Source organism: Hippoglossus stenolepis, chromosome 22 (assembly GCF_022539355.2).
Source record: "Hippoglossus stenolepis isolate QCI-W04-F060 chromosome 22, HSTE1.2, whole genome shotgun sequence".
Taxonomy (NCBI): Eukaryota; Metazoa; Chordata; class Actinopteri; order Pleuronectiformes; family Pleuronectidae; genus Hippoglossus; species Hippoglossus stenolepis.
The window spans coordinates 5048266-5068704 of NC_061504.1; the positions used below are offsets into that span (position 1 = coordinate 5048266).

A 20439-nucleotide genomic window follows, 5' to 3' on the forward strand; every position below is an offset into this window, starting at 1 on the left:
ACCATACCTGCATATATACCTTTAACAGTCTATATGTATATGATTAAAATATTCAAGCATCCTCTTATGACATCCAGCCAAGATATAGACATAAAAGTGCAAAAATATAGAGAAATAAAAGCATGAAAAACAACAATAGTAGCAGCTAATAACTATATACATACTGTTTGTATGCATCTATTTCAGTATTTCATATATATTGCACAAATACAGTTTACATCCTCGTGCAAGCATCCAGTGCTACTGCACTTTACTCAAGTAGATTTCTCTACAAATTATCACCTGCAGTAAAAGATGTATATTATATCTCGATTTATATTTATTGCCTGCTGCTGTAACCCAGGAATTTCCCCCGCGTGGGATCAATAAAATGTCTCTTATCTTATTAAAATCTCACACCCTGTTCGCCTTGTATAACCTGCACAGTGAAGGTAAAGCATCAAAGGGAAACAACACAAAGAAAAAGGGACTTTGCTTCAGAATCAGAACCAATTCTGGTTTGCACTTTCAAACCAAACTATTTCCACTTAGAGAAAGATTGCGTGTGTTTTTCGTGAATAAAATTCACACATATTGATGCTACAGCGTTGAATTTCATGAACTATAATGTGGGGCGAACATATCTAGGCCTCACCAACTACTTCCAAACTACTTTATTCTAAGGGTGTCCTCCTTTGAAACAACAACAATAAAAACTGCTCGTAGTGATACATCCTCTCGAGCGCGGACGATCTTTGGCCCTCACCTACATAGTGTAACTCGAGACTTCAGCACGAGACTTTATGTAAGAGAGGAGACCGCACGTGCCACGGAGAAACGTGTTGACCTATATATTACAAAACTTAGCGGTCACGTGGCGTGGGTTGCATCGTTAACCCATTTAAGGAGCGTCCGCGGAGAAAGTGGCGTCACGCGTGCACGTCCACCGGCCCGGAAACGTCGTGAATGGACGGGACACACGCACGTAGAGGACAGAGAGGCGATGGGAATAAAGTTGGTTTTTGATCTGGCTTCAAACTCTTTTGATTTTATAAAGGATATAACGTTTATAAAGGGAATTGAGAAAGTACAACTTCTTCCTCACGAAACAAAAAAAAGCAGTAAAACTATGAATACATGCAATATTGTTTATGGCTTTATGTGACTTTTCTTTTTTACTGCATTTACTTATTCTCTGCTTGTGCATTTCATGTTGGGTTAACTTCCTTTATATTCTCTTTTTCTGTTTATTTTCTGTGAATGATTCACCTGTATGTGTTTTTCTCTGTCATCGCCTCCACGGTTTGAAATATAGGATGACATTTTTTTTTAAAGTATCTTTATCTATGTAGTACTTCACAAAACAAAGTTACAAAGTGCAGTACAAATAAAGTATATTAAGAGTAAATAAAAGATATGTATTTATCTCTGTCATCGCCTTCATGGTTTGAAATAAAGGATGACAAAATATATATCTTTATCTATATAGTACTTCACAAAAAGTCATTGTTATAGTGGAATTATAGCATTGCCTGAAAAACTACCATAAATTCACACATACATGATTATTATTATTTTGCTAAGGGTCCTACACATGAGTAACCATGTTTTTATTCAGTGTCAAATTCTATTACACTAAACACTATTACACCGATAAACTATTTTACATTGAAATAGATTTATATATTACATTATGCCATGGTGTTCACTTCTGTACAAAAAATGGTGTCATTTTTTTATTTGCCTTTACAGGCTTTTTCACATTCTAAACAATAAGAAGAATGAACAGATTTGTGTCTTGGGGGTCTTGGCTGGTGATCTTGTCCGGTTCGTGACCTCTGTGTGTCACCAAGCTCCACCATGGCTCTTCTTTTCCTGACTCACAAACAAAGCTCTCTCTCTCTCTCTCTCTCTCTCCTGGGTCTGCAGCAGAACTTTCACATCAACTTACATAAACAGGAAGGGCAGAGACATGAGACTGAGATGGGGCATTTAAAAAGCTGGAAAAAACTTCAACACATCTCTACTTTCTTTGTGGAGCATCAATTGATGAATGAAATGGAAAATACACAAAAGCTTTACGCAGCACAGTAAGGGACCAACTGCCCGAGGGTCTTTCAGGAATGTTCCATCCATTGAAGCTTTTAAAGCAATTTGATTTCATTATTTTGTATATGTTCCTGTATTTATAAGTATCTTTTTACTCCTTACTGGATTTTTAATTTTTATGCAGATGTATAGAGGGTCACAGCATTATTTTATTTTATTTGTTACATATGTCAATTTTATTTGTATTATTTTACTCCTTAACATATTTGTAAGATGTATCCTTTTTGTCTTTTATTTTGCTTAAAATTGTTTCAAACTGTGATTTATATTTTTAAGCCTTTGGGTTGTTTTCCAATGTGCCTGTACCTTGAATCTGCCTCAGTGTATGATAGTTGCTCTATAAATAAAACTGCCTATAAAACGTATAGCTTAATGAACTATAGCTTTGGGTTGATATGCAGTCAGTGGGCGGTGCAGTGTTGTTTGACAGTAACGGGGTCATGACATGAACATCAGGTCAGAGACTTTGCTCAGGAGCGTTCACAACCACTTCAGTAACTTGTTGTTGGCTTTCTGCAGTAACCTGATTTATTTGATGTAAACCACAAACCTGGTTTCCTTCATCGTAATAGGCCATTAAGGAAACCCGGTTAACTGAATGGAGAAAGAAGAATTCTTGACCACTCGACCACGTAACCATGTTTGTCAGGAGGCTGCAGCTCCACGTGAAAAGATAGATGTCAATCATGTGGACATGTGGGTGTCCTCCTTGTTTGTGCTGCATTCAAATCAAAGCAGTTCCCTGTTAACACAAGTTGTTAATAGTTTTCTACAGGTGCAGCAAACAGATCTGACCACGAAAACATCAACCGCTAACTTCATATTATTAATCACTACAATAATAAGCAATTTAATATGTATTGTTTAGGAGTTAATATGATCATGTGTATGTAGACTGATCTCGGGTTTCCACTATAATCACTGCACAATTAGATATTAAGTTAAACTTTGATTATCTACAAACACTGTAGTGTCCCAAAAAATATTTTTAGAACAAATCAGGCCAATTAGCACCTTTGTGACTGCATCACATTTGTGGATTGACAAGAAACAGGATCATTTTTGCATTTATCTGTAACAATTAATTTGTGCAGATAGAAGCATTTAAAATAGAAATGACCAATCAGACAATAACAGCACATGTGAGCCAGAGGTGCCCATCCCTGATCAACTGGAAACTGCTTCGGTGCGTTTTAAGAGCTCCCCCTAGCGGCACAGTTGGCGCTTGCAGGGACAAAACTGACACATTGTTGCACTGAGGGGAGGCAAATCTTTACTGATGTTTTTGTTTTTTTTTTGATATGTTAAGAGATTTAATAGGGGGAGATCTAATAAAAAGTATATCTCATTTGCCTGGTAGAGGTTCAATGTAAAGGTTTGATTCAGACCTGGACTTCACAAAACATTTGAGCAATATCATCAAATCAGCTATTGGTCAAATCTGAATTATTGCCCAGATCCTTTCTCTCATTCAGTGATGCACAAACTGATATTCATGCTTTGGTCTCCAGTCATATGGATTATTGTGACTCATTATTTGCAGAACTGCCACAGAAATGCATCAACCGCCTCCAACTTGTTCAAAATACAGCGGCTAGAGTTCTTACAAGAATATGCACATAAAACCCCCATTCTCGCCCTATTGCACTGGCTAGAATTGATTTACACGTTTTATTACAAGCTTTTAAAGCTCTGCCTGGCCTTGCTCCCTCTTATATTGCTGACCTTTTAATCCCGTCCACACCTGCTCGTACTCTCAGATCTGCAGAACCAACTGTTGCTCTCGGTTCCCAAGGTAAGGTATGAAACAGAGGGTGGCAGAGCTTAGGCTCCACCACTATGGAATAACTTCCCACTGGGAATCAGACACCAACTTGTACACACTCAAAGATATCAGTTTAAGTTCTGTGGGAAATCTGTTCATTCAGTTTCGTGTTATCTTGCTACCAAACAAGTAAACAAACAAAACATAACCACCTTGGTGGAGGAAGTAATACGTTGTTTCAGTAACACTCTCAAAATGTTTCCTTAGACCTTTTCTCAGGCCTCCACCCTCCATGTGTTTATGGGAAACATGCTCTCAATTTAGTGGACCACTTTTAAGACCCGCCTGCCTCACACCCTCAATAAAACTCAAAACCTTTTAGTGTTTAATTTTTTATTATTTTAAGCATTTTATCTACATAAAAACTCACCAGTGTGAATGGATATATTAATGAACCATCCCTCCTTCACTCCACAGAAAGCTTCCTTCAAGTGTCTACAACAATATGTACATCATTACACCTAAAACACATGGCCTGCGGAGGGCTTTTAAAGCCTTGGTTATGGGGAGCCTGGATTCTTGCTTTTACAAGGGGGGGGGGGAATTACACATTATGAGCTAAATTGCTGCGCTCTGAGGTTTCCGAGGCAGAGAAGTAAGTGGACTACTTCAATCTAAATCTAGACACTAGATGTGAATGAGTTACATTTTAGTTTTGTGTCACTGCCTTATATTTTGGGATATATACATTTTCCTTAATCTGAGTTGGGAAAATGTGTTCTCTAAACATCCAGTCATGACAGATTGTGTGATGTTGGGTCCTTCAGAAATGAATTATCTGGCTTAACTCAATAACAAAATCCCTATTTCCCACCATAATTTAGCTCCTCTCAGATAAATTGGCACAGCAATGGAATTCAAGTCCTCTTTTATATACATATATAGAATTGTGTGGATCCCAAATACGGTATTTACCCTCCTCTTACTTTTTTTTTCTGTGCATGTACTTGAAAATAAAAGATGAATCATGTCTCTATTACAGCACAGAAGAGTTTGACATAGAACAAGGTGACATGTCACCTCACAACCACAGAAATCACAGATTATTCTACCACTTCATGAAAATGGCCTTTTTTTTGTCACTTTAGCTGCATCACACAATTACACTCGCACATTAGTTTTTCATGGACCATCTCGTCCGGGAGACGAGATCTATCTGGATTCAGCGGTTTGACCCTTTTCAAAGTATTGTCTGTATGTTCCAGTGATTAGACACAGCCGGGAAATCTGCAGCGGTAGCCATCAGCAAAATCCCCCATTGTGCATCAGTCCCTGCTGCTGTACTGCTTTCAGCTTTCATGACATTTCTGTTTGAGTAAAACCCAGACGTTGGGATGTTTATAATGGGATAAAACACTGCCAGATCAGGGATGTGAATCTGATATGATCCAGTAATTAAAGGGGCTCTCCACAGATTTTATAAATTAAGATCAGTTTACTCCTCATAGGGAGTATAACTTGAGTATGGAAGACACACATTCTAGTTATAGAGGGTTGGAATCATGGGAGACCTTGGCCTCTGCTGCATCAATTCTGGTCAATATTATTTTATTATTTGTAGTATTATCTAATCTTTTTCAACTTTATAAAAGTGCTAAATTGCTGGAGTATCCCTTTAAATTCCAGAGAACCCAAACATTAACAATCATCCAATTTAAAATTCACTGAATGTTAGCACAAAATCTCATGAAAAATAATAAATAATGCAAAAATATACACGTATCGGCCGTCAGTCGACCATACTTTGAATGCTATTGGTCAATTTTGTTGGTGCATTCGTAGCCAACAGGTTTTCATCAGGACTTCCTGGATGAAGGTTAAATAGATTAAAATGTAAAAAGACGGAGGCTGGTGTAGGTGTCATATAACACAACACTAACATTTCCAACTTATGAACCACTTAGTTCCTTCAATTCCTCTAAAAATCCCACCACAGACTGTCAATGTGGGATTCTTGTGATGGCTACAGCTTAATTCAACGTGGTTAAGTCTTCAGCGAACTTCCTGTCCCTGCGTGTACACACTTTTCTTGACACTGAACAGACGTGACTGAGAAACGTCCCGTCTCCGCACACTCACTTTCTGACAAGTGTCGGAACCTAAATGGCAAATTATTCCAGGACCCAATTGGGTTAGCTCTCTGGGAAGAAAGCGATTTTCTTTTTTCTCGTTTGTCTAAAAAGGTAGTTTGAAGTTAAGTGCAGCAAGCGACAGCTACATCTGAACTCGTGTGTTCAGATCACGACGTGTGGCGATCACAGTTCTTTGGTTACTACGTTTAGCAGACGTGAGGATGATTTGTTATCGTTGACAAAGCGAGGCCTTGCGTTTGATGTTATTGAGGCTTTTTTCTAAAGGGAAAGAAAAACAAATTAAATACAGCAAATGGAAACTTAATTCATTATCAACTATGAAAATTAAACCTCAACGGAAGAAAAATGCATGTGTAGATTTCTATGACATTAATCTGTTCTTATTATATTTCTCCTTACTCGCCAAACAAAGACACTTTGTTCTGCGTGTTTGCTTTGACGCAATACATTTTTACGATCCCCTATCTAACTTATAAAACCAAGCTTTTTCTAAACTGCCTGTTTTATCACTCAAATAATCCGTTCTCACACGCACATTTAAAAAGCTGAATGAGCACATTTAGAATAATTTCCCTGTTTCTATTCTTTTCCTTATGATATTTCTCTCCCTCATTGACCTTTATAACTAATTCTTAATTGTTATTAACGTCCTTCTGAATAATTTCCGATAAAACCTCTAACAGATCTGGTTAAATATCTAAAGGCACTTTGCATGTTTTGTCCGTCTAAGAAGGAAGCGATTGGCTGTCGGACTCATTGGAATCCCAAACAGGGGAGATATTTATTACTGTAGCACTAATCTCAACCAAACAATGGGCTCTGAAGGGAAGAGACACTCGAGCGCAGTTTGTTTGGCACCGTGTCAAGGGCAACACTTCACCGGAACGGACGTGGAGCGCAGGGTAAACTGCACTCAGATATTTCTTGGCCACAAGTTGTTCCTCTGTGTGAGCAAAGCCGCAGCACAGGAGGAGTTGCCATGTGTCACCACCGTGAGGGTTACAGGACGATTCCAGCATGATTTGACTTTTCACTTGTTTGTTTTATATCTTATAGCCTTTCCAATCATGTTTATAAAAGCTTTCAGTTGGTACAAACAGCACCGACGCTTTAATCTCAACCTCATCCAACACTGTGAAGAAGTGGCACAAACTCATAGATATCAGTCCCCTAAATATACCTGACTGTTTTTCCCATCAGGATCCATGAGTTCTTGTGTGAGAAATTAGCGCAAGGGCTGCAAAACACCCAATCTCACAATGTGAAAGAAAGTGAAAAAGAAATTAATTTGCACCAAAATGTAACGGATTCTTTCGATGGATTCTTCCACCAACTTCTGCAGTAATTCAGTAGTTTTTGCGTAGTCCTGCTAACTCACAGACAGACAGACTTACAAACGCAGACGAAAACATAACCTCCTCTGTATTATTACACCTTTGTATAACTTAACTAGAGACATTGTGTAATGGAGTCACACCAGCTGCCTAGCTTGTCAACATGTTGACGTTCGGACCTGTCGTCATTACAGCATTACAGCATGAGAACGCACCTCACATGGGTAGAACCACGCCTGTGGTCCGACTCGGCCTTCTGATCTTAACCACACACATGCTAGGTTTTATATAACTTGCTTAGTCATGGTAGCAAAACCTGTCCACAGAAGAGACCCACGTGCAAACAGCTGCCAGAGCACACACAACCACCTCAGTGATGGCTCCACACAGAGGTTTGAGCATCCCTAACCCTAACCCTAACCCCACGGCCTAAGCAAAACCTTACCACTAACCTTGACCATGACCTATTCATGCCTGACCCTAACCTTAACCTAACCACAATTCACATCTTACCACTAACCTTCGTCTTTATTGTTTATTGGCAGGTGGCAACCAACATCACCGCCATAAACCTTTATCAAGGTTAGGTTTACACAAACACACACGTTTGTACTCCTATCTTAGTGAGGACGCTCATTGACATAATACATTCCCTAGCCCCTTACCCTAACTAAATGCCTAACCCTAACCCTACCGCCTTAATGACTTTAGAAAGTTAAGATGTTCCATAACCTAATAATTGTTTCTCCCCGCCCCATTTTTTTTAAAACAGGCCATGAAGGGTTATGCACAAGGAGCTCCAAGTGGAATTGTCTTTTTCTTTTTCCTCACCGATCTTTCACCACCCTGCTCAGACTCAGCTTGCAACATAAGAGTCTGTGGCTCTAATCCAAGGCATCACCTAGTACATTGTGGACAGTCTTCATAAGTATAATATGAATTTTGTCACCTGGAATTCTCTACATAGGTGGTCCGCTGCCCCCCACCCTAACCATCCCAAACCTTTACTATCCCTAACCCTAACTAACCTGAACCATTCCCTTAGTAGTATACATGTAGAACTATTCAAACCACCAGGTAAAACCAAAACAAGACATTTCTCTGGGCTAAAAAGAAACTTAAGCTTTTGTGAACTGAAGCAGAACTAAAAACACCAGAAATCATGCTGGAACTTTCCATCAGCTCCATGAACAGAGTCAGGGTGAGGACGAGTGAGGGGTTCCTGTTGTTATCCATAATCCAGAGTTTGACTACAGTGTATAGAGCGTGTTCTCAGCATCAAGAAATCTTTGCATCAGAGCCAATTTAGCCATCAGTGCTTATCGATGCAAAGATGTCGAAGCAGTGATTTGCATTCGAGCCTCACCCCCAGCGCCGCCGTTTTAATGCTTTTAGGCAGTGAACCAAATCTCTCCAGAAGCAATGTGCCGCTGAACATGCAGATATGCTGATTTAGTGTCCTAGTTGGTGAGGTGGCCTGAGAGCTATGGCTAGAGACAGCACAGGTATACAGTATAAACAACCGAGGTAATGCGGTAATGCTTTTAGGAGTTCTTGCGGCGGCTGAGCAGACCTAAATAAATTGTGATGGTTAAATTTAGACTGAGAGGCTGTCAGCGAAGCCTTCAGCACCAGCGGGGCTCCAGGGCCCGACCCTGTGTCCGTAAACGTCTGTTTTTGTGTTTTTGTTGTTATTTCCTCCACGACGGCCTCTCCCTGTTTGAGCGCATCAGGCCTTCCCTGCCTTCATGTATGTGGGGATGGTGCCTCGCTGAGTCAGGCCCTCGAAGCGCTTGTACGTGTAGTTGAGGAACACCCAGTCCTTGGACTTGAAGTCTGGCTCAGTCGAATTGGCTGTTCACAAACACAGAAATAAGAAAAAGGAGAAGATTTTTATTGTAATTTTCACTTGAAAATGAGGAGCCAATACAAGTATTTGTAGCCATGATCATATTAAGAGGCCGGGATATAGGGCTGTTGCTTTTTATACCTGAATTCAAACATTCATTTGAACATGGGAGAAAAGATCGACCTGTAATTCAAAATATTCAGTCTAAAAGCGCATCAAACTGTCTGAAGTAGTTTGTCTCCTGATCCAGCAGAGGGCGATCACTGTGAGCTTCACTCATCAAACGCCCTCTTGAGTTATCAGTAGAGACAGTAATGTCTTACAAAAGGGTTTTGCTATGAAAATGGAGGATGCTCGCAAACACAGCCGTCCTGAGCAGACAATCATGACACCAGAGCACCTAAGAGGCTAATATATTTGAACGCATTGTGTGTCACGTCTAAATCATTCAAACTTTAGACGTTCGGAAAAGTGACAGCCTTAATAAGTTCAGTGGCTCAATAAGTTCCCTTTTGTCAAGAATCTATTACTACCCAGGATTAATGTTCTAAAAAGCATTTTCCTGCAGTGCGGCTAGAAGAATACTTTCTACAAACCTGGCTGAAGGATGTCTGATTCAGGGAATTCATCGAAGTTGGAGGTGTCATCAATACTCTTGATTTCGATCGAGATGGCTGCCGGCCGCTCCCTGTGTGGGCACAGAGGGAATCATGTACGCAGTGAGGAGGAGGGACAAACTCAGAGAGCAGTGGTTTTCCAAAAGAAGGTGGAAAAACAAAACGCCTCCTGTACCTGATGTGCTCCCAGTCCACTGACTCAAAGAACTGATGACTCTTGATCTCTTCCACACTCACAGCTCCAACCCTGTTCTCATTGTCAGTGCAATACCTGAAACACACACAAACACACAGCAGACTGATCATACAACTGCCCGATAAACCTTAACATACAAGCTATGGCTTTGAGGTGAGTTTGCCATAGAGTTGGTCTTAAAAAGGCTTTTTTACAAACCTTAATATCAAGTCTTTGGCCCTCTCTGAGATGGGGACTTCAGGTGGGAAGACGAGTGTTTCCTTCCAGTTCATCACCTTCCTGTACGTCTCCTGCGGCGTCTCCGAGCAGAAGGGTGGATAACCTGAACACAGCCAATGAGGATTTTAGGAAAAGCTGGAGGTACTTAATAATAAAACCTTATTTTTCTCATTTGATCGATTTGATGAAGGCAAAGGGCCTTGGCTGTACTGTTCCTTTGTACAATCAACATAAAGTCTGACTGATTTGTGCCATCTACAATTTTTCATTATTTTCCTTTCACATGTGAAGAACACAACAGGAGATTGTCCAAGTCGGGATCGTTCACAACAACAGGAAAATGTCCGGAGCATTCAGGCGAGTGGTGGCGTCTGGGTAGAGTCTGTCACGACATGACATTAAAATTCCACTGGGGAAATAACATGTTTTTGTTTACACCAGCATCTGCCCTCATCACGAAAAGATCTCGGATCTTGTCTTTTCCTAGTTGACATGTTCGTCTGTGTCTTCTTTGTGTATGACACCTCTTTTTCATGTCTGAGAACAGCTATACAGACAAATGCATGCTTACCAATGAGCATTTCGTACATGATGACACCCAGAGACCACCAGTCACACAGCTTGTTATATCCCGTCTGCAGGAAGACTTCAGGAGCAATGTAGTCCGGCGTTCCCACAGTGGAATAAGCCTGAAAGTCACACGTGAAAAGTTTTGGTAGAATAAAAAAAATAACAAAAACAATAACAGAAGTTGGTTAATGTCCAACTTGTCAGTATTATACTGCTTTAAAAAGGCTTGCAATTCAAGCCCTTCCAAGCCACCATGCCTGTACTTGGTCAAGACAATGTTTCTCTGGAATACCAGAGCAAGTAAAATGATAAAGTCTTACCAGCTGCCTGCGGTTCTTCTTCCATGTTTCTGCTTTCCTCTTGGAGTTCATATTTTGAAAGGCTACAGGGAAGGATACACAGGAAAAGTCACAATTGTTACAGTATATACTTTTAAAAGAGACCAAAGCAGAATCTCTCTGAAATGGTATTATATAACACATGAATATACATCTGCATTTGGATCTGGTTACATTAGTAATTGACGTTTATTGTGGATGCTAGATTTTTGAACTCACAGAAATCACTGGGTGGGTTGTGGGTCAGGTTCCTGTAAAACTCTGTGCGATGAGCTTTTTTCAGTCCCGTACACAGGCCGAAATCTGACAGCTTCACGTGTCCCTGTGAGCAGAGAGACATCTGATCAATCATCTGCACAGAGTCATCATGCAAACGGACGAGATTTGTGGTGGGTGTGGTCTCACCCTGGAGTCCAGCAGCAGGTTGTCAGGTTTGATGTCTCGGTGGATGAAGCCCAGCTGGTGGATGGAGTCGATGGCTAAAACCGTCTCTGCGATGTAGAACTGCGTGGCTTCTTCTGACAGAGTGTCCTTCTTCATCAGCAGGGTCATCATGTCGCCTGGCAACAAGCTCACAAGTCAGGGCTTTTGAAAAATGTCCATTTTCTACCAATACATGTTGGACACTGATTTATGCCAAAGTTCAGAAACACTCAACCTATTGTCACTTTCCTGTTGGTTTGATGTGAATAAAATAAATCGACTTTCAGACTGAACTCCGGAGAAGGAGCTGTATGTGAGAATGCAAATATCTCTTTAGGTTTAGAGCTGGTCTGAAAGCAGCTATATAAAGTGCAAACCTCCAGGCAGGAACTCCATGATGAGGTAGAGGTTCCTCTTGTCCTGGAAGCTGTAGAACATCTTGACCACCCAGGCGCCGTCTGCCTCCACGAGAATGTCCCTCTCTGCTCGGATATGAGCAACCTGCAGGGAGAGGGTGGAACCTTTAACAAGCTGCCTAACGTCCCCTGAGAACTGTGGTGTTGACAAAATGCTTTACCTGTTCCTTCTCCAGCATGTCTGCTTTTCTCAGAATCTTCATGGCGTAGATGTGGCCCGTGTCCTTTTTCTGCACCAAACGCACCTGGAGGAGACGACATCACATTTTAAGACACAAGCAATATGAATGAACACAACTTCATTTATATGGCATCTTTCAACTCAACAACCGTGACAAAGTGCTTCACAAAGGACAAATAAAAAAAACAAGGAAACAAACCCAAATTATATAGAATTTAAAGAAGACAACAACAGTTAAAAGTGAAAGGTTAAAAAAAAAAAGGATAAAAGAAACACACAAGTAATAGATGAGAACATTTACATAAAAGGCATTCAGTAAGACTGAGTTTTGAGAGATCGTTTAAAAACACACATAATATTTCAGGTCTGAGTTCCTCGGTTTAACTGTCAAACTCAAAAGCCTGGTTCCAGAAGCAAAAATCCAATAGAGATTTTGATCGATTGAGTTTGCACCATCACCCTTGATTCATTCAAGTGTGTCAGTGCTTTGCTTGAAGACAGTAGCAGCAGATTTACAGTATCAAAAGTAAAACACACAGGAAATGAAATGAACACTGTGGTAACACTGTGGTGAAAGTGACCAGACGGGTGTCAATGTCGAGGTAAGAACCACTGAAACTACACACTCTCCTGATGACCCTTACTTGACTTGAGGAAGTCAAAGGTTCACCATCAACTTTTCCACCCTTATTTTCATTTCTCTTTTTTATACATACCTCTCCAAAAGCACCTCGTCCGATGACTTTAAGAGACTCAAAGTCGTCCAAGCCCAGTCGCGTCCTCTTCAGTCGCAAAAACTCGGTCTCCTTACGAGCGTGCTGAGAGCGCCGCATTACTTTCTGCAAAACACAAAGACTCTCAGTGAATTGAACAAAAAAAGACAACATTTAAGAGGAAAAAAAACTAATTGAGAATCGTGAGTGAGACTAAAATAAACATACTGTACCTCCTCGTCTGGTAAACCTTCATCTTCCATTGCCTTCTCCAACTTTTTCTGCCTACGGTTAAAAAAATTCATAGCGTGTAAAGTATAAAAATGAGCAATGCCTGCAAACATATAGAATTTACCAAGTTAATTTACAATATAAGAGTGAGATATTTCAGAGTTGAAACACACAAGGAGGGATCAGGTGACCTAAAGCCTATCAGATCTTGAAAATGAATCCCCTCTCAGTTTATGCAGTGAAGAGTGAGTGAGCTGAGACACACTGAGCCATGTTACCTGGACCAGAGCTCAACTCTCAGGTAACGTGAGAACACGAGAGGCAGATTAGAAGGCGCCCTTTCGTTGTGTTCACACCTGCGATAAAACACCTCTGCATTGTTTCCTTTAGCAGTGGCGGAGCGAGTGACATTTGATGCTTTAAACAACATCACAGCTTCATTTACATGCGGGACAACTGCAGTCACTGGCTGCTCTGTCGTATAAAGGTCTGGAACAGAGTTAAAGGTTAAATATCCAGGAAGTACAATAAATCATTTGTTTTTGTAGTAAAATAGACAAATATTGGTTTGTGAACTGCCGCCTTGAAGCCTCAAGTTTGGCAATTTGTCCAAACTTGGTTGTTTAAAATCAGAAGAAATCGTATTCGAGGAGTGGGGAGGGGTGAGCCTAAATGAGAGCTCCTACAACCTGCACCCATTAGATGATGCTAGCTGTCAATCACATGGTATCATCCCCCCAAGGCAACTTCTATTTGATATATATAAACTATGTATGAAAATGTTTAGCTACGTTATAAATCGAGTGAGAAGTACAATCATTTTCTATAGAAACTAAACATCTTATTGCAACCAGTGGAGACGCCCTCTGCTGTTCATTGGAGAGAATGCAGGTTTCAGGCACTTCTGTATTGGCTTCACTTCCAGGACCTGGTGTCTACGTCCGTTTCATATTTCCACAGTTCGTGGTTTTACCTCATCTCACGCTCCTCGTGCTGGGTGAGCAGAGTGCTGTAGAAGTTTTCCAGTGTCAGCTTGGCCACGGTCACCCTCTCTCGGGTGTGGTTGCTCATGGGAAGGGTCGCTGCCGTCCCTCCCGTCATGGCCACACTTTCCTGTGAAAAACACACCAACATATCAGTCCAGTTGGTGCCTCCAATAGTGTGAGGGGAATATTGGACTCAGGATTCAGTCTTCTACAATATTCGTTACCAAAGTGCAGTTAATTCCTAATAAAACACACCCTCCCTCAATTGAATACACTCACAATGTTGTGTTGCTGCAGCCACACTTGCTGTGATATGACCAGAAGCTTATAGTGGTTGTTGTTACCTAATGTTCACAAACGTCAGCTCGACATTATTGTGCATCTGTTCACTGACTTCCACTCCTCTTTCCCCGGGCTAGTGTGGTGCTACGTCTTAGCATTCATCATTAAAGCTTTTAAACCAGCATTTTAAACAGCGAAAATGTTGAGAACAATTTAATCACCTGACAACTGGCACTGTGGCTACGTCAGAAAACATTTGCTCCTTCTCCCAACAAAACAACTAACACTGCCTTGTACACAGGAACGTGCTGATAAACATCGCTATGACACTTTCTGGCGTGACCGGTCCTTTATCCTGCAATCATCCCTTTTGGTCACAATGATGAGGGTTCAGCAAACTTGCTTTAAGAGACACACAGAGAGTTATGGGCTTAATTCGGTAGCTGAGAAGTCAATAACCCATGTTTGTACATTTGAGGACTTGCAAATAAAAGAATCAAAAAAAGAATAGTCAAGATTGATGACATAGATGAGTTACTTTACTTTAGAATGGTTATCAAACATTAATGCCACTTTTTTTGAGGCTGAGTAGTACTCAAGAAAATAATGATCAGTTTGCTTCATGACAGATATAAAGCAGAATATTCAGAAGTTTGTAATGTCCCAAACTGATAAGCACAGCATGAAAACAACCAGGGAAGAAGCTCTAAGTCATCACCACTGATAAAGATGCTGCAGACTCATGAATTCATGAAGCAGTGCAATAAAATCTAAGAGTCAAATAAAAAATAATGACAGCAGTAAGCAGTGCTACTTCCAGAGAAAGCAGGAGACACTAACACTAGTTCAACTGCTTTGAATTGAGTCGTCATGTTGACACCAAACTGAAGATACGATCACTGGCATGGCCTCATGTTGCAGGTTGTCCTGGTAGACGTTCAGATAAACTTCATGATGTAAAAGTGTGTTTAAATTTAAATTGTCACTGAGCAGCCAAGCAGGGTAAAGGTGAGTGAAAGGGAAGTATCCACTTCTACATTTCAGTGAGTGCAGCTCTGCAGCAGATCCCCTAACCACAGACTGAGATGTGCCAACGTCAGATCCTTGGTACGAAAATATTCTTGTGCCCCCAGAACATGGACAGGGAACCGTGCTGTGGTTGGCTCATGGTTTCACTCCTGGAACTAATCGCTATTACTCAGAATGCATTCCTGTGAATTCTTCACAGATTTGGATCATATCAAACTAGAAAAAAAATCTATGGAGGACAGAAAAAGATCCAAGAAAAATTACTTGAATTGAACATCCGATGTTGATTATGCTGGTGAGAAAAAACCAGACGCCATCATTCATTTGCAAGAACAATGCATCACGTCAGAGCACTTCAGTTCTAAGCAGACAAATAGAGATCTATTATTTCTGCACTCACTCCTATGAAACGATTGTTCTCTCCCTGGCAAAAGCACAAACACGGACATCTTCTAGCACTTGTGTGGGTAGAAAGAAAACCACAGTGAGCAGAAGTATCATACTCACAGGCTTGTGAGGTGTACGTCCCAAGCAGTAGTGGGATACATGAGCATGAATGATAATGTGAAAGAGAGAAGGTAAAACTATGCACTACTAAATAAACTTTGATTTTCTTCTACTTACATTAATGGCATATTAACATGATCAGATTATGAGCATCTTATGTAATAGAGGGAAAGAGGTAAAGGGTGGATGTGTATATTGTCCAAACATTTGAGCATTAGAAATGGTACGAATTGGCTTGATTAGCTCAAACAGGGATAAAAATGCCCTGCAGCCCACAGAGAGGGCTCATGTTTCGTCTAGTCACTGGCTCCTTTCCCGTCCCGGCCTCAGCAATCGCACAACAACCAGACACTTCCTGACTTCTGAGGAAAAACCCTCTGAATCACTTCTGGAGGCTGCTCGGTGTGGGAGGATTAAACTGAGATGGTAAAAGGTCCGTATTTATACAGCACGTTTCCAGTCTTTTCGACCACTCCAAGTGCTTTACAGTACAAGTCACATTCATCCATTCGCACGGACATAAAGTACATACAGAACTTATACACAGCCCGTTTTCTATCACACACCATTCATACACTGTCGGCACAGCTGGCAGTATCTTGCCCATGGACACTTCGGAAGGCAGAACAAAGAGATGGAGATCGAACCACCAGCCTTCTGGTTTCTACCTCCTGAGCCACAGTAGCAGATCTGACCAGATTTGACCCCAAGGAAGCTCAGCTTAAATCAAAACACCCCATTTCATTGTCACTAACTCAAACACAAAGCAGCACAGGCAGACTCACTTTCCTCTTAATTCTTGAGGGGAGCCTCTATCTATAATATCAATGGGGCCAGAGTTTGTGCAGCTGTGGCTCAGGAGGTGAATGGTTTAATCCCTGGCACCTCTATCACACATGACTAAGTATCCTTGGGCAAAACACGAACCCCAAATTGCCCCTGAGAGCTGTGCCGACAGTGTGTGAGTGATGTTCGATAGAGAAAGTCCTGCGCATAGGCACTATATGAATGTGTGAATGGCTGACTGGCAAAACTGTACTGCTAAGAGCTTTGAGTGGTCATTAGGACTAGAAATGCATTACATAAATATAGACCATTTGCTAAATACAGAAATAAAGATAAAGCTAAGCTATGGACATGCACAAAGAGACTCCATTATTGTTTGTCCCCATTCCCCAAAAGGTTAAGATTGTAAATAAATAGGTCATAAATGAAAGGTGACACTAAATACTCGTCTATGAAGTTCTTCCCTGCACATTACAAGTATCATGTGATAAGGTTAACAATGGTTCAGTTGGTGAGCCCCCCCCCCCCACACTTGAGAGAGTCAGCATGCACAACTGACTCCTTCCACTTGTCACAGTAAGCACTGGAAACTAAATGAACTGAACGAAACTAATTTCATTAACGATGGCTCAGTTCCATCAAGTGTCCCAGCAGCACCAGTGGGCCTGCATGTTAAATACCAGGACCCTGCAGCTTGTTTACCTAAATGGAATTTGGTCATTTTGAATGTTGTGGTCTATACTGTATCAGTGAATATGCACAGCTCAGTGGAATTCAACTATTATTCATTTCGTTACTTATAACTGTGCTTTACCGACTGTGACATTTCACTATAAACTTTTGTGGTGGTTTTTCCACCGAAGTGGAAAATGAAGCATCATTTAAACAGTTAGAAACATTTGCGTCACAGCGGAGTCAGCTGGGCCTTTAGCTCAGACTGAAAGGATCCAGTTTGGCTCGACGTTAACCAGATCCACCCCACAGCTAAACAAACACGGCTACTTCACGACACTTATAAGGAAGAAAGTTTGAAAGCAAGCTGAATATTAACAGAGTAAAGCATGCAGCCTGAGAGCTATGGGTAACATCTGACAATTGAAACTAAGATCTACCAAGAGTAACCAATTATTCAAACTTTGTTGAAAAATTTTAAGGATTTTTTCTTATTTTACAGCTTCAACCATTCTTATATCAGTGCTATTTCAGATTTTAAAGACATATGCAGATCGAGTGGAAATTATAATTGAACATTAGAAAATTACTTAAAGAGTCAGACTCATAATGCCTCACATGTGATCAATACTATTATCTATTGGGCATGAATATGAATTTAAAGTGGGCAGAGGATTCAGAGTGTAACTATTTCCCCACATGGTGGGTTTCTCAGTTTGGTGCGGTTTACGTATGTGTCTGGAAACCCAGAGACACACTCCACCCTTTAAATACTGTAAGTGACTGGACAGGAAACCCTTTCCGTCCTGAATGAAAGGACTCAGTCATGACTCTGAACAGGGGAATGGGGCACGCACACACACACACACACACACACACACACACATACAAAATCTGACAACTTATAATATTGACATAAAATTGCATAAAACAACCACTAAATTGATTCAGTAATGATTCCTTAATACTTTGATCATTACGCAGATTTTTTTTCTGCTGAAATATGTCCGTATCCATAGCTATAAAAAATGTTTTAAGTGGAAATCATAGACTGGTGGTAATACTTAGAAACATTTGCTCCTTCAAGGTCAGTGCCACCATTGTGTATTTAAAATTTTCATTTACACCGTGTTTTCATCCTAAATGTCCTCTGGAGCCGCACAAGCTCCCGCCCAAGCATCGCTGCTTCCGGTAGCGGACATTTAGACTGAAAAGATGGTGTAAACGACGCCGTTTCAAGTCTGATTTGAATATCGGGGCTTACGGACACTTGGATGACACCAGAGTCGAGAGTACGGAGGCATTTTATGTTTTTTTTTATTTTTTTATGTTTGATGGATCGGTCCCCCAGTTACTTCAATTGGATTTAGCCGCCAATTCTTTACGCCTGAAACTCCTTAAGTGTTTTACAGACTCAAACCCTTCACCCACCCTCCATCGGCATAGTGGTGAGTAGATAACGAGTGAATTCTCATTTTTCGGTGAACTCTCCCTTTAAGCGGACACCTCACACCTCCGCCTGTCAGAGCCCCTGCCAGGTGCCACTGTAGCTCCGCCACTGCTGCCTCAGACGTGACGGGAGATAACGGTTTTCACACTCTGACATCTCTCCGGACATTGTAAACACTGGCTCAGTCTGACGCGGGGTCGAGTTAGCATAGCTGTTTTGTGCGCTACGCGTCTGTCTGGCAGGTTCCATCCCCACAATAGATTCAAAACCCGAGAGTATAAAAAAAAAAAGTAAAGAGGTTTTGGTAGAGACATATTTGCACCCACCTCCGTGTCCTGCTCCAGAGTCGAAGATGGGCTCGCCGCCGGCCACACAGGTGAAGAAATAAAAGATGTTATCCGGTGGGTTTTGTGATGTGCGGCTACAGGCTCCAGTTCACCGCTCGTCAACACCGAGCTACCAGGATAAACAGCTCGCGCCAATCATAGCACGAGCCCCCCCGAGGCTAACGACAAGCTAACCAGACATTGTTTAAAAATACCCTCAAGCCTCCGTTAGTAACCTCTGACCTCCGGACTGGACGCTGCCTCCGTCTACAGGGACACAAAACACCCGTGTGAGGCAGGAGCTGCTTCCTGGGGACCGCTGGCCTCGTCCACGTTCTGGGCAAACGCAGCGGCGTCAGCGCTTGAGTGACGTTCGCGCGGGCCAATCATCGGCGAGCAAGTGGACCGCTGCTTCCCGCTAGCCAATCATTTAAGGGATAGATCCGGGATTGACAGGTGTGTCAGCCAATCACAATGTTTTACGTCACCCCGGGGGAGTGGCGTTGATTTGGGTAGCAGCCGATAATCCCTCCCAGCTATGAGAGAATAAAACAGCTACGGGAATTAAAAGGATTATTGCGTCATTGTTTTGATTATTCTTATAGAAAACACTTAATATGCTATTCTGATATTTTTAATAGAATTATATTAAATAAACATTACCATAGAATAATGATATATGAACTACAAGAGGGTATCTGAGGTCAATCAAAGGTCACATTGAAAATACAAATTGTAGGTTTTTATTGATGTGCAGAGACCTAAATTATTTTTAAATTAAAATGTCTTTGATGTGTAAATGTAACAGACCTATTGTCCTGTATCTTTACACCATGGAGATTTTTATTGGACTACTTGAGCCTAGTGGCAATATAATAGATTTAAACCAGTGTACAATGTGATAATATAACAATAAAAGCATGACAAGGACCCAGACAGGCCACGGCTGTATTCTACATGCTTTGAAGGCAAGATCTGAAGCCTGTGGTGTAAGGATGACTAGTTTTGGCCCAAAATACATAAAATGTGGAAACGTCAGATCACGTTTTCACAATAAAAAAAACAATAATAATGACTTGTTTCCTCCAATCATCCCAGCAAAGCTTCTTAGAAATGCATCCACCTTATCTGGCATTTCCTTGTAAACTGAGAGGAGCAGGATGCAGCGAATAAATTACTCAATTACTACTTAATAATGTAGACTACAAAGCTGGAACACCAAGAACAATGTCTTTCTGAACAAAACACAGTGAGAATCAGCACAGGCCGGTGGGTGAAGTCTCTCCTGTCACCAGTCGCCATATTTGG

The 20439-nt window shown here is 41.1% G+C and overlaps 1 protein-coding gene across 1 annotated transcript; it reads right to left on the bottom strand.

Annotated features, from left to right (window-relative positions):
* Positions 1–4229: 4229 nt before the first annotated feature.
* On the bottom strand, positions 4230–19488 carry LOC118101420 (serine/threonine-protein kinase 38-like). The gene is made up of 14 exons (XM_035147177.2): positions 19132–19488; positions 14067–14206; positions 13096–13147; positions 12866–12988; positions 12130–12213; positions 11930–12053; positions 11535–11689; positions 11349–11451; positions 11112–11173; positions 10793–10910; positions 10201–10324; positions 9982–10077; positions 9786–9877; positions 4230–9194 (listed from the first exon to the last, which is right to left on the bottom strand). Exons 2-14 carry the CDS (start codon positions 14192–14194, stop codon positions 9070–9072), a joined length of 1386 nt encoding a protein of 461 aa, XP_035003068.1. The 5' UTR covers positions 14195–14206; positions 19132–19488; the 3' UTR covers positions 4230–9069.
* Between the last annotated feature and the right edge of the window lie 951 nt (positions 19489–20439).